Genomic DNA, 14655 nt, shown 5'->3' on the forward strand with positions numbered 1-14655 from the left:
TCTTTCTCCTTCCTTCTTTCCTTCCTTCCTTCCTTCCTTCCTTCCTTCCTTCCTTCCTTCTTTCCTTCTTTCCTTCTTCCCTTTCTTTAATGGGAATGAAATCTCGGGCCCCACAACTGGAAGGCATGTGCTTTATACCATTTAAATATGAAGGCCCTATTTTACAATTTTTATAGAAAAGGATATGTGCTTTGTTTTCTTTCTTCAGAACTGAAGACTGCACCCAGAGCCTTGTACTTGCTAGGCAAGCACTCTACCACTGAGCTAAATCCCCAACTTCACTGTACACTTTCTTAAATGAATACATATGCTAATTTATGTATGTATTCATACATAACTCAGTACAAGGTTCCTTTTTTTCAATTTTTTTTATTGAGAAAAGGAAAAAAAAACAAGTTTCCGCCTCCTCCCAGCCTCCCATTTCCCTCCCCCTCCTCCCACTCTTCTCCCCCTCCTCCCATTCTTCTCCCCCTCCCCCTACTCCTCTCTCCCTCCCTCTCCAGTCCAAAGAGCAGTCAGGGTTCCCTGCCCTGTAGTAAGTCCAAGGTCCTCCCCACTCCGTCCATATCTAGGAAGGTGAACATCCAAACTGGCTAGGCTCCCACAAAGCCATCACATTAAGTAGGATCAAAACCCCGTGCCATTGTCCTTGGCTTCTCATCAGCCCTCATTGTTCGCCATGTTCAGAGTCCGGTTTTATCCCATGCTTTTTCAGTCACAGTCCAGCTGGCCTTGGTGAGCTCCCAATAGATCAGCTCCACTCTAGAGTGGCTCCCAGGAGCCCAAGGCGATGTCCCCAGTTACTTCCTTAGACAGCTGAGGATAGGGAACCTGAAATGACCCTATCCTATAGCAATACTGACGAATATCTTGCATATCACCATAGAACCTTCATCTGGTGATGGATGGAGATAGAGACAGAGACCCACACTGGAGCACTGGACTGAGCTCCCAAGGTCCCAATAAGGAGCAGAAGGAGGGAGAACATGAGCAAAGAAGTCGGGACCACGAGGGGTGCACCCCCCCAACAAGGTTCCTTTTTTAACACCTAAACAAGACTTGTTATTTTAGAACCTTTGATGAAAGTTCTTTTAACAAGTGTGGAAGACTATTTAAGAGTGTTTGTAATTTTCTGTCACCTGATAAGGAGCCATGTAAGCATTTGCTCATATATACATTCATCTTTGGATTGGATTTAGATCCTAAATGAAAAATAGGTTTTCATAACCTCGAGTTCTACCCTTTTAAAGTATTAATACAATTATCATAATTTTCGGTTTCTTCTACTGATGTCCTTCAGGTAGTGCTGCAAAGAGCATCAATGGAAGGAAGAAATCACTCTATGGTGTCAGAATTTCTGTTCGTGGGACTCACCAACTCCTGGAAGTTGCAAGTACTTCTGTTTGTGTTTGCTTCAGTGTTTTATATGGCAAGCATGATGGGAAACTCCCTCATCATTTCCACAGTGGCTTCTGATCCTCACTTACATTCTCCCATGTACTTTCTGTTGGCCAATCTCTCCTTCATTGATTTAGGTGCATCATGTGTCACTTGTCCCAAGATGATTTATGACCTGTTCAGAGAGCACAAAGTCATCTCCTTTAGAGGTTGCATCACTCAAATCTTCTTCATCCATGTGATTGGTGGTGTAGAGGTGGTGCTGCTTATAGGCATGGCTTATGATAGATATGTAGCCATATGTAAGCCTCTCCATTATTTGACCATTATGAATGCCAAAATGTGCATTTTTATCTTAGTGTTTGCCTGGGTGGTTGGCCTTATGCATTCCCTGGTTCAATTTGTTTATATTTTGAATTTGCCTTTCGGTGGACCAAATATTTTGGACAGTTTTTACTGTGACTTTCCTCGGTTCGTCAGATTTGCTTGCATAGATACCAACCAATTAGAATTAATGGTATCAGCCAACAGTGGATTCATCTCTGTAGGCTCCTTCTTCATACTGGCCATGTCTTATATTGTCATAATAGTCACTGTTCAGAAACATTCCTCAAGTGGTTTCTCTAAGGCTCTGACTACACTTTCTGCTAACATCTCTGCTGTGGTTTTGTTTTTTGGTCCCTTGATATTTATTTATTCATGGCCTTCTCCCTCCACACACCTGGATAAGTATCTGGCCATATTTGATGCAGTTGGTACTCCTTTTCTGAACCCCGTGATCTACACTCTGAGGAATCAAGAAATGAAGACATCAATGAAGAGAATATGCAGACAGTTACTGAAATACGGGAAGATTTCCTAAATTATGGCAGTGCCAACTTTTCTCATTGAAAACAGTTAATTGTTGACCAAATTCAGTGAAAAATTACTTTCTACGGTCATATTTGTTTACCTATACTGATATTTGGGTGATTTTTCTTCTGTTAGGAGAGATTTTCAATGTGTTCTATCAACAGAGAAGCAATTATATATTTATGAAACAAAGAATATAATAATACAGAGCCTAATTCCCAAAGAAGAATTTTTATGTGAAATAAACTTTTAGTGTGCTGAACATAGAAGGTGCTTTAAGACTGACAAAGGAAATGTCAAACTTCTCTCTCTCTCTCTCTCTCTCTCTCTCTCTCTCTCTCTCTCTCTTTCTCTCTCTCTCTTTCTCTGAACATCAATTTTCTCACAAGCAGGACTTTCTGGCATCACTCCATGTGGAATTTACAAATTGACATTGATCTGAGTTAATTTTTCATCTGCTACGCCTTGTACACGGTCTAACCACTTGTTTGTCTGTTTAGAATCTGCAAGCATACATGATTGTCAGTAATATAAGCTCTCCAATTAACATTATGATATTTAATTTTTAAGTTTTCTTTGTATTTCCTTTGTAGTTCCCATGTTTGTTTTTCAGTATATGTCTAAGTTAGAGTTTAGAAAAAGTTTGTGTGATATTTTAGAGATGCAAATGGAACTATAACTTTCTTATCAGCTGGTACAATGTAGGCACGTAGGCCTCTCATAGACACTCTACAGTCTGCTAAGTCATCATAAATCTTTTTAACACAAGTAGTCTTGTGGCTCTGCTTCCCTTTCTATATCCTATTTTAATTACTCCACATTTTAAGGTAGTTGCAAGTGTATCATTATGATTATAGTAACCGGGCTAGCCATAAACTACTGCCTTAAAATTGCAGACATTTATACACACAGTATTAATTATCCTTAGTCTCCACCTCATGTTTATTTTCCCTTGTGGGATTATAGCACCTCTAACTTTGCATCCATATTGAGACTGCAACCTTCCTGGGCAGCTTTGTGGGTTGACCATTCAATAAATCCTGTAAGTAATCCTTTATTGTATATCATTCATTTCTTTTCTACTTCACTGTTTAAATTGTGATTGAGATAGAGCCTACATATCTGCTAGGTTAATCATTTGTAGGCTCATAGAATGATTTATCCAACCTGCCTTGTACTTAAACAGGTATTGTTTTACCGAGGACATATTTCATATCAAATGAAACATAACACAGAATTCACTAGTCTACAAATGTGCCTCATGACAAGCCACTGAGTTTTCAAATTTTGTGACATAGTTTACTAAATGGCAGTTACAATGGTAATTGCAACACCACACCCCAGGTTGATGTGTCCTGAACAAAACATAAATAAAGCTCATGGTAAAATGAAGAAATAGCTGTCTCACTCTCCTATTTACGCTTCCTTTTATCTCACCCTGTTCTGGAACTATAGATTTGAATTATGACCCTAGAAATCCCTAGAGCTCTGTAACTGTAGGAATGCCCTTGCTGTTTCCAAATTTCTTTACAGTTTCTTGTGTTTTTATAAATCTTTCCAAACTATTACAGAATTCTTTCACTTGATTGTCTTACCTTATTCATAAGAACAGGGTATGTCTTCTTGTCTGGACCTTGAGTAATTTCTAAGAAAGTCTGCAGAACAATGAAAATAAATAAGTCAAAAAACAAATACTAATAATATAAATGCAGAGCCAAAGAAAGACATAGAAGACTGTATTCTACATGATGCTATCTGAAGAAATATAGGCAGAGACCCTAACTAAGGGCCACAATAAAAAGTTGCTGACCTTTATTTCTGATGTCTTTTCATGTTGAGAATAGAATCCCACGGAAAACAAAGCCTTCTAAACACAGCGGGACCGGCACACATATGAATTCCTGTGTCAGCACGTGAAGGGCCTGCACAGGTCTGTGCAAGATCGAGGTCCCAGCATTGAGAGAGCAAGTGGTCACAAGCCCTCATTACTCACCCAGGAGCTATAACCACTCACAAAGGAAAAAATTAGTCTTCTCTAATTGACTCTCACTGGATATAGATACCACCCCTAAGGCCAGATCTCATGTCCAACAGTAGGTGGCCAATGCAAAATCAATCTTTCGCATTTGGAGGTACTTTGTCTCATAATACTTCACCAGGCCTTTATGCATGCCTGTGTTTTTAGAAATATCTTACAGCTTCTTTGCATATAGAATATGGTTTCTGCTTTTTTGTTTTTATGGGATTTCTGTGTCAGTGAATGTGTGTGTCTCTGTGTCTATATGTATTTCTTGTGCTGTTTTTGGCTCTTTTTCTTCTGCTTGTTTTTATATTTCATTTTTACTGTATTATTATTATCATTATCATATGTCTGTTTCTATTCTAATGAGGGATAGAAAAGTGGATTTGTGTAGGTGGAGTAAGATACAGAGAGCAGTGGCTTTAGAGGAGCCTTTAGAATTCCGAAGTTCTTGTCCTGATTTGTTGCTATGTAATCAATCTCTTGTGATCCATTTGCAACCTTAATGGCAGTGTTATGAATTAACATACTATTTTTAAACTAAAATTCATATGTTTGAACAATTGTATCATGATTTATTGCTCTCTTATTTTTATTACCCTAGTTTAGAATATTTTAATTATTTCTTTATACATGAGTTTAGAGTTAAGTTTCAGCAGTTCTACAGTTTTGTTTTGTTAAGAAGGTATGCTTAAATCTTGACAGAAACTTGTGGATGTAGAGTCATATAAGGCAGTGTTTCTTCCCTGTATAATTTTCTATTCTGTAGAGCCATAGAAGTAGAAACAGAGTTCCAATGCCACTCCTTTAGTGTGGTAGAGAAATGTATACCAGAAGTCAAAAGACCACAGACTAGAACACACTAGAGTATACCTGTGTAACATGTTACTTAAGGCACTTCCAAAAAATACAGACAAAACATTTTTCAAGAAAATAAGGAGATTCAGTTGTGTGAGAGTTTTTATTTCCAGAGACAAAAGATATGAATTAGCTTTTACAATCCTGAAAACAAAACGACAAAGTCAAATAGATCTCAGAATTTATCAACCACAGGAAACTAAGAAGGAAAACAGAATAAGAGAATAGGAAGGCATATGGCATTGAAGACATGAGGTTATTGTACAGTTTCCTCCTCCTAACATTTTCATGTTGTCAAAATTCTGCCCCTCTTTCAATATGCATCCCAGTTTCTTTTATAAACAGCTCTCTCAGCACCAGGAACAAAAGTCACAGCTGCTGTGGAATATTTCTTTACATTGTGTGAATATATGTTATTGTGATTGATTTAATAAACAAGCTAGCTGGCCAATAGCTGAACAGGATACAACTAGGTAGGGAAGGCAATCTAAGAATGATGAGAAGAAGGAGGGAGAGTCAGGAGAGATGCCAGCCAGCTGTCCAGGAAGCAAGACATACTAGGGGACAGATAAAGCTATGAGCCATGTGACAATACATAAATTAACATAAATGGATTCAAGTTGACTAGTAACAGGACTGAGCTATTGGCCGAGCATTTATGATTAATATAGTTAGCCTCTGAAGGGGTGTTTGGGAACAGATGGCCAGGGACTGGAAAATTCCATCTACATATGGTACCCAAACATTTGGCAAATATTTCCACATAAAACATGAGAAAACTTTAAAAAAAGGATTCTAAACACACAAAAGATTAGAGTCAAGCATAACTTCTTGCTGGCTGCATTTTATTGGGTAGGCTCTGTTTGTTGGTGGTGAGCAGAGTTGGCTCCTTTTAACACACAGCTGCCTTACTCAGCACTATTGAATAAAAACAGAAGTCTCTTTTAAGAGGCCCTACTAGCAAACACTTACATAGGGTTTATGAGCAGCCTGTGGCATGGGACTTGGTGGTGGCATAGACTTATAAACTTCCCAGAGTTGAGGTGGTACACACGGGTCATGTTGATACCTCTGCCTTGAAGCTAAATTATCATAGACCAATGAGGTGGGTGGAGCCAGCTGCTCAAACTGCCGTTTAGCAATTTAAAGACTCATGTGGTCAGAAAAAGATAGAAATATGCAGTGAAGACAGATTCAGACAAAGCAAAACAAAATGAAAAACCCTTTTAAATGGGTTACACTGTGTTTAAAAGTATACATAGACTTGAGATAGAAAAGAAAAAGTGTAAAGTCCCTAAAAAAGAAATAAAATAAAATCTATACATAATAAGCCATGTAAAGATGATAATTAAGCAGAGTCTTGATTATGGATATTATTGTGCTGTCTTTAAAATTTTCAGCCACTAAAAGACCTTGGGTTATGAAAGCTGCTAGATTAAAACAACCTATATATTTTAAAAATAGCTTGACTTCAAAATTTAAGAGATATGTTACTTTGGGAAAGAGGTTCTGCTTTTATTTCCATAGGATATGAGAGGCTCTGGGTTCATTCTGAGTTAGGAAAAATCAGGTTTGATTGAGGAAGACCCCCTGAAAAATCTCTATGGTAACACATAATCCAGATAGATGATTCAACTTTTCAGAACACCTGTTAAGAGTTTCCTCAGAGTATGATACCCAAAACAGATTCAAGACTACTGGCTGTGATGATTTATCCTCACAAAATACTCCAGTTAGGACTTGACTATAATCCTAAATTTTCTCAAAGTTTCTCCAAAGATTACCCATACCCATAGTCAGATGGGAAGTAGGAAGCAGGTGGCAAAACAGGAAGTAGTAGTCTAAAAAACTATGCCCACATTTCCAAAACATTGTTTATAAATGTTTGTTTTCATTTAAGAGGGATTTGGGTAAAATTTGTTATTGGTCATAGTAAAAATAGGCTAAAGAAAACAATAAAATTCACAGATCTCTTTCTAAAAGAAGGATAAGGTATAGAAATTATAGGACAGAAGGATATATTATTGGATCTACTTTAATCTAAAAAACAACTATTAATTTTACATATTTTACTTTGGTATGGATTTTGGTTCATTGATACAAATTTAAAGTTAATTTTGTTATATGGTATGCATATTTTTACTCTTGTTTAAGGTATTATGCTTATGTAGCTCATTTAAATATGTAATGTATAATTAAGAAATATATATACATATATATATATATATATAGTCAGACTTATAGTCATGTTAGGTATGTTTTTAAGGTCATAAACTTATATTTAGATAGATGGTCTTAAAACTTCAAAAACCTGCAGTTTATTGCATTTAATGTGTTTAATAACCTAAGGCTTTCCTTTTTAAATTAATTATTATTATTTTTTTATTTTGCATACCAATCTCAGGTTCTGCTCCCTCCACTTTCCCCTCACCCCATTACCCCCATCCACTTTTCAGAGAGGGTAAGGCTTCCCATGGGGAGTCAACAAAGTCTAGCACATCACTTTGAGTAAGGATCAAGGACCTCCCCACCCTGTGTTGGCTGAATAAGGTATCTCTGTAAAGAGAACTTGTTTTTTTGGAGCCTGAGATGGATACCATGTTTGTCTTTCTGGGTCTAGATTACCTCACTCAGGGTGACTTTTTCTAGTTCCAATGTATTTCTAGCTAGAGATCTTTATTTTGTGTATTCCTGCTGCTGTACAGACATTGAACAATCCACAAGGCCCAAATCTAGGCAGCTGGTAGATTAGAAGAGTTCTATTTTTGAGAACCAGAATCAAAAGGATGTTTGTAATATTTGAGATGATAACAAAGTATGCTGACTGCGTGAGGTTCCAGAAGTCACCGTTACTTTCATGAGACACAGCATCTTACATAAACCACATTTACACTGAATTTATTGCTTTTCAGTATCATTAGTATCTAACAATTATTTAGCAAAATAAATCAGATCTGCAGAGAATACAGTAGATATTTAAAACACTAAATTGAAGAGACTTTCGAAATTGTTTATTAGAACAAAAATTTTAAATTACTTTATTAAAATATAATTAAGCAATCTCTCTCTTCCCTTTTCTTTCTCATGCCACGCTCATGTCTGACAACCCTTCCCCACCAAATTCAAGACTTAATCCTTTACCAGTGTTACATATACATATCAATTATATACATACATACACACATGTAATACATGTATATGATTATATACTTTAAACACATAATTACATCTTGCTGCGACCATTTAATGCTGTTTACATGTATTTGTTTCAGGAAAGACCACTTAATACAGGATAAAAGAGGATTTATCCTCAATAATGTTTTATTTTAATATGAAGCTTTTGAACTGTCAATGAAAGAATTTTTTGAAACTTAAAGACCTAACAAAGAGTCTTCTCATTGCAACTTTCATCTCCTTATTTCTAAGTGTATAGATGACAGGATTCATGAAAGGAGTGATGATGACATCAAAAATTGCTAAAAATTTATCTATGGGTAAAGTAGGGAAAGGCCACACATAGATAACAATGCAAGGACCAAAGAAGAAAAGCACCACAGTGATGTGAGCTGAGAGAGTGGAGAGGGCCTTGGAGGAGGCACCTGAGGAATGTTTGCGAACCGTGACCAGGATGAAGATGTAAGACACAACCAGGATGAAGAAGGTAGCCATGGAGATGAAACCACTGTTGGCAGTGACCAGGAACTCCAGTCTGTATGTGTCTGTACATGCAAGTTTGATGAACCGAGGAAAATCACAATAAAAGCTATCCATTTTATTAGCTTCACAGAAGGGTAAATTGACAACAAAAGCCAACTGGGCCACAGAATGGATAAGGCCAATGGTCCAAGCCAGAGTCAAGAGAAAAATGCACATCCTTAGACTCATGATGGTGAGGTAGTGGAGGGGCTTACAGATGGCGATGTACCGGTCATAGGCCATGACTATGAGCAGCACCATCTCCGTTCCTCCCACAGTGTGAATGAAGAACATCTGAGTGATGCACCCATTCATGGAAATGACTTTGTGCTTTCTGAAGAGGTCATAAATCATCTTTGGGGTAGCAATGCTGGACACACCTGTATCTATAAAAGAGAGGTTGGCCAGCAGGAAGTACATTGGGGAGTGCAGGTGATGGTCTGAGACGATTGTGAGCACAATGAGAAGGTTACCTAGCATGATTGCTACATAAAATACTGTGAAGAACAGGAAAAGGAGAATCTGAATTCCCCATGAATTGGTGAGACCCAGCAACAGAAATTCTGATACCATGGAGTGATTTCCTTCATCCATCAAGTTGTGCAGGTCTGACCATGAGATGATTACTACCTGAAGGGTACAGAGGGAGAAAATATTGTATCTAAGCAAAAGGGGTGTCCTGGTTGTGGAGCAATGACTCAAGTATAAAACATCAAAGATATCCCTGTTGTTTTACAGGGAGATTTTACAGATCTCTCACAGAGACTAGGTACAGAACATTTCCTATGCTTGCATATTTAGGGGCACTGGATCCTTTAATCCTATGTTTAGTTTGAAGTGTGTAGCGAAGAGGGAAAAATCGAGGCAAAGGCACTTGAGAATCTAAGGAAAGTCAAACAAGCTATACAGTTGCTGTGCTCACGAGTTTCCACATGGGAAATTAGCGTCATGAAATGGTAGCGTGCTAACAGAAATTCGGGCTTTTAGCCTTTGTGCATCACTTCCTTCGTTTGTTCTGAAATTTTGTGTGTTTAAATTGCTGACACATCTTGGTTTTGTAGGCTTGCAGTAGTGTCATCAATGAAAAAGGTACTTTTAAAAATATTAAATCTTTTCTTGCTGAAAATAGTGCTTTTTTAATTAATTAAATTTGTTCTCAGAAAGTCTCATACATGCACACAGAGTATATCGACCCAACTCATCCCCCATCCTTCACCATCTTCCATCTATGTACCAACCCTTCCTCTACCCCTGACAAATACCTTTTCTGGTCCATATCTATTCGTTTCATTTTGTTATCAGTTAGTCTAATCAGGCCCTCTGTGTAATTATGTGTTGCGTGGTCTCTGTTGTGGGCTGGTGAGCTCAGCAGTGTGTCCACAACAGGAGACAACGATTCCCAGAATATATCAGTAGCCAGTAAAGTTTAGTGGTCCATGAGCCTCTTACCCTTCCAAGTAAATTGCATGCAGGATCAGTTTGAAGCACTCTGCAGGTAACTAAATGATTACCAATATATATGAAGAACAATGGATGACTCTACTTTCAGCTATAGCATTGACTGATACTGAAAAATGGAAATGACAGTCTTGTTTGGAATGAAAGGTAATGAAACTCTTACCTGAGTTAATCCAACAGAATATGTCTTCAGGTGGGAATCACACTCTTAAAGAACTAAGAGACAATGAGAAGCTCCAATCATATGAAAGCTGTAATTCTCAAAGAGAAAAGCTGAAAATTACTTTGGATTATGCTGAGAAGTGACAAAAGTCAAGAGTATATTGAATACAAAAGCTGAACATATGTTAAAAATTCATCGCTATGAAAAACTAAATGGATAAGAAAAATAAGGAAGGAATATCGAATAGAAAGCATGAACATATTATGCACTGTTCTTTTGTAATTTTTTATGTGATAAGCATTCTGTTTTTTATTTTTTCCTGGAGCTTTTTGTAATAAAGTTTCTCCAAGAACATGAGCAAAACTTACACATGCTCAGCTGATCCTATTTTCTGCTTCTTCTAGAACACACGAAGCAAACGTTCCAAAAACAAAACTGCAGCTTAAATTGAGGGCAAATAATTTATGACCAATAGTTGTAGACAGATCCTCTGTGCATAGTTAGATTGGACTGATATTTCTCTCCTGTGAATTATCTGTTCACATGTGTGTTTTACCTACATGGTAATTCTCTAAGTGAGAGAATTTATCTTGGTTGAGAGGAGGATAATTTTACCTTCTGACAGAATGCCTTTTCCAAAACAAAGAGCCTTAAGATTTTTTTTCCCCAGCAAAAACAATGCTTCTAATTAGTGTGGTCCACTGAGTCTGTATTGACACCCAGGGAATAAAAAGGACAAAAGAAATGAAGAACAATAGTACCTCTCACGTAAATGATCATAAATACTTTTTTTTTTGCCTCAGAATGAGTGTTAAAGTAATTGATGAGAAAGTCAGAACCTCAGAAATCCAAGAGGCAGAGATGCTAGATGAAAGCGTTAGCTACCTATCGTAGAATTAGCAATGAAGTTTTAGCAAAGGAGAAACCAGCACACACTGCGCTATCACCCACTTTGGAAATTTGTGTCTTTCAATTCCATAAAGTCCCAAGCCCCCAGACCTTAGACTGTGGAGATTTTTCAACAGAAGTATAGTTAAATAATTGAGTGATCATTACTAATTTGAAAAGGCAATGTTATGTCAAAGTTTTCAAACAACTTTCTATGACTATATTTAATAAGACTTTCCTTATATTATATTATAATTTTCCTTCACAGAGTTCCCTCTATTAATATAATGTCCATCATTCTTCAAATATTAGCATATAAAGATAATTCTTATGGAAATGCACAATTGCCAAAATTCAAGATCATTGCCATGTTCTCCTACAACCCAATGTATGAAAAAAAAACCAGTAGTACCCAATGTGGAATATATACTCAATATTACTTAATAAATACTTTCTTTCTATTACTATCAAATATATTTGTTTATCATCCCAAAGACAAAAGATGACAAATGTTCATGAGATGTGGAACAAAGGGAGCTCATACAGTGTTGGTGGGTAAGAAGGTTAGCTTTCTGAGAAATTGCCACACTGACATCCCAAGGGGTTGCATCAGCTTGCACTCCCACCAGCAATGCAGGAGTGTTCGCTTTACCCCACAACCTCTCCAGAATAAGTTGTCATCATGTTTTTGATCCTGGACATTCTTACAGGTGTAAGATGGAATCTCAGAATTGTTTTGGTTTGCATTTCTCTGATGACTAAGGATGTTGAGCATTTCCTCAAGTGTCTTTCAGTTATTTTAGATTCTTCTATTGAGAGTTCTATGTTTAGATCTGTAGTCCATTTTAAAGAGTTCTTTGTATATTTTGGAGATCAGTCTTTTGTCTGATGTGGGGTTGGTGAAGATCTTTTCCCATTCAGTAGGTTGCCTTTTTGTCTTATTAGCTGTGTTTTTTTGCTTTACAGAAGCTTCTCAGTTTCAGGAGGTCCCATTTATTTATTGTTGCTCTCAGTGTCTGTGCTACTGGGGTTATATGTAGTAAGTGGTCTTCTGTGCCCATACATGGAAGACTACTTCCCACTCTCTCTTCTATTAGGTTCAGATTTATATTGAGGTCTGTAATCCATTTGGAATTGAGTTTTGTGCGTGGGGATAGAAATGGGTGTATTTGCATTCTTCTACGTGTTGACATCCAGTTATGCCAGCACAATATGTTGATGTTGCTCTCATTTTTTCCATTGTGTAATTTTAGCTTATTTGCCAAAAATCACATGTTCATAGGTATGGATTAATATTCTTGTCTTTGATTCAATTCCATTTGTCAACCTGTTTGTTTTTATGCTAATACCAAGCTGTATGGAGTTTGATGCCAGGGATGGTGATGCCTCTGGAAGTTCCTTTATTGTACAGGATTGTTTTGGCTGTCATAAAGGGATGTTAAATTTTGTCAAATGCTTTTCAGCATCTAATGAGATGATCATATGGTTTTTTCTTTCAGTTTATTTACATGGCAGATTACATTGATAGATTTTTGTTGAACCATCCCTGCATCTCTGGGATGAAGCTGACTTTGATTATGTTGGATGATGACTTTTGATGTGTTCTTGGATTCAGTTTGTCAGTATTTTATTGAGTTTTTTATATCTATGATCATGAGTGAGATTGGTTTGTAATTCTCTTTCTTGGTTGAGCCTTTGTGTTGTTTTGGTATTAGGGTAACTGTAGCTTCATAAAAAGAGTATCAAGTTATGTAAAGTTCTTACAAAAAATATAGACAAAAGCCATCAACATTTTTTGAGTAACTAATAGTGCCACGAATAGTCTTGAACAAACATAATTATTTCTTGCATATTCTTTTCCCCTCATTTTGTATGTGCGTAGTGTATGCATGTGTGTGTGTGTGTGTGTGTGTGTGTGTGTGTGTGTGTGTGTGTGTAAATGTACAGGAAGGTGCACTATCCATGAATGTGCATAGGGAGCACAGGTCTGCGTTAAGTGTCCTCCATTATTCTCTACTGCCTTTTTTGAGACAGAGTTTCTCACTGAATGTAAGCTCACCTATTGGCTACACTGGATAGTTTGTGAGCCAAGGGATCCATCTGCCTTCCCCAGCCCCAGCATTTGAATGCTGTGACCCTTTAATACAGTTCCTCATGTTGTGCTATCCTCTAACCATGGAATTATTTTTGTTGTTACTTGATAACTATAATTTTGCTACTGTTAAGAATCATAATGAAATTATCCAGTAAGCAGGGTGCATTTTCATTGCTAAATATTGAAGTAAAATGTAGCCTGGATAATAGTCTTTATATAATAATAGTTAATTACATTGCTAGGTTTTGTGATAGAATGTGTAAAAAACCAATTTTAATGAAGGTTGAGATTGCTTCTTTCTCATCATATTAGAAAATTTCCAGCTGCATTTGCAAGAACACACTGAAGATAATCTTTCCCAAATCTATTTCTATATTTACCACCCTACCAACAACAATCTGTAAGCCCTGTCTCACAAAGATATGCTATTGGAAATAAAGCAAGGCACAACACAGTTTCAGACAGAACAGAATATGACTACAAATAAATGATCCAGAATTTTGCAGCTGGTATTGTAGAAAAAGATGTTTTTGTTGGATTGCTTTTAAGAAAATGTATTTAAGTAAAAATATTAATGAAGATTATTTTTCAATTCTTAGTATCTATGCCCCAAACACAAGGGCAGCCAGGTGTAAATGAAACATACTAATTCTTAAATCACACATCAACCCTTGCATGCTGATAGTGGGAGACTTCAATACCCAGCTTTCACCAAAGACATGTCATCCAGACAAAAATTAAACAGAGCTAACAGACTGGAGCTAACAGATGCTATGATTCAAATGGACCTAACATATATAGAGATCTTTTTGCTGAAACAAAAAAAGAATACAGTTTCTTCTCAACACTTCGTAGAACATTCTCCAAAATGAACACATGCTTGGTCACAAAGCAAGTCTCAACATATACATGAAAATTTAAATACTCCTGCATCCTATTAGACTACCATGAGTTAAAGCTGGACTTCAACAAGAACAGAAACAAAGAAAGCCTCCAAGCTCATGCAAATGGAATAATACTGTACTGAGTAACAACGATGTTAAAGAATAAATGACAGAAAAATGAAAGACTTCCTAGAGTTCCATGAAAATGAATGTACAACATATCCAGACTTATGGGGCACAATGAAAAATGGTGTTAAGAGAAAAGTTAATGGCCTTCATAAAACAGAGAGTCATGGGTGGTGGTGGCTCACACCTTTAATTATAGTTCTTGTAGGTAGAGGTA

At 36.9% G+C, this 14655-nt stretch overlaps 2 protein-coding genes across 2 annotated transcripts; one reads left to right on the forward strand and one right to left on the reverse strand.

The window, feature by feature from the left end:
- Window positions 1-1321: 1321 nt before the first annotated feature.
- LOC142844913 (olfactory receptor 4F3/4F16/4F29-like) lies at window positions 1322-2260 on the forward strand. Its single transcript, XM_075963693.1, has one exon. It carries the CDS (start codon window positions 1322-1324, stop codon window positions 2258-2260), a length of 939 nt encoding a protein of 312 aa, XP_075819808.1.
- Window positions 2261-8476: 6216 nt separating this feature from the next.
- LOC142844266 (olfactory receptor 4F3/4F16/4F29-like) lies at window positions 8477-9418 on the reverse strand. Its single transcript, XM_075962603.1, has one exon. It carries the CDS (start codon window positions 9416-9418, stop codon window positions 8477-8479), a length of 942 nt encoding a protein of 313 aa, XP_075818718.1.
- Window positions 9419-14655: the final 5237 nt, after the last annotated feature.

This window comes from Microtus pennsylvanicus, chromosome 2 (genome assembly GCF_037038515.1).
Source record: "Microtus pennsylvanicus isolate mMicPen1 chromosome 2, mMicPen1.hap1, whole genome shotgun sequence".
Classification (NCBI taxonomy): domain Eukaryota; kingdom Metazoa; phylum Chordata; class Mammalia; order Rodentia; family Cricetidae; genus Microtus; species Microtus pennsylvanicus.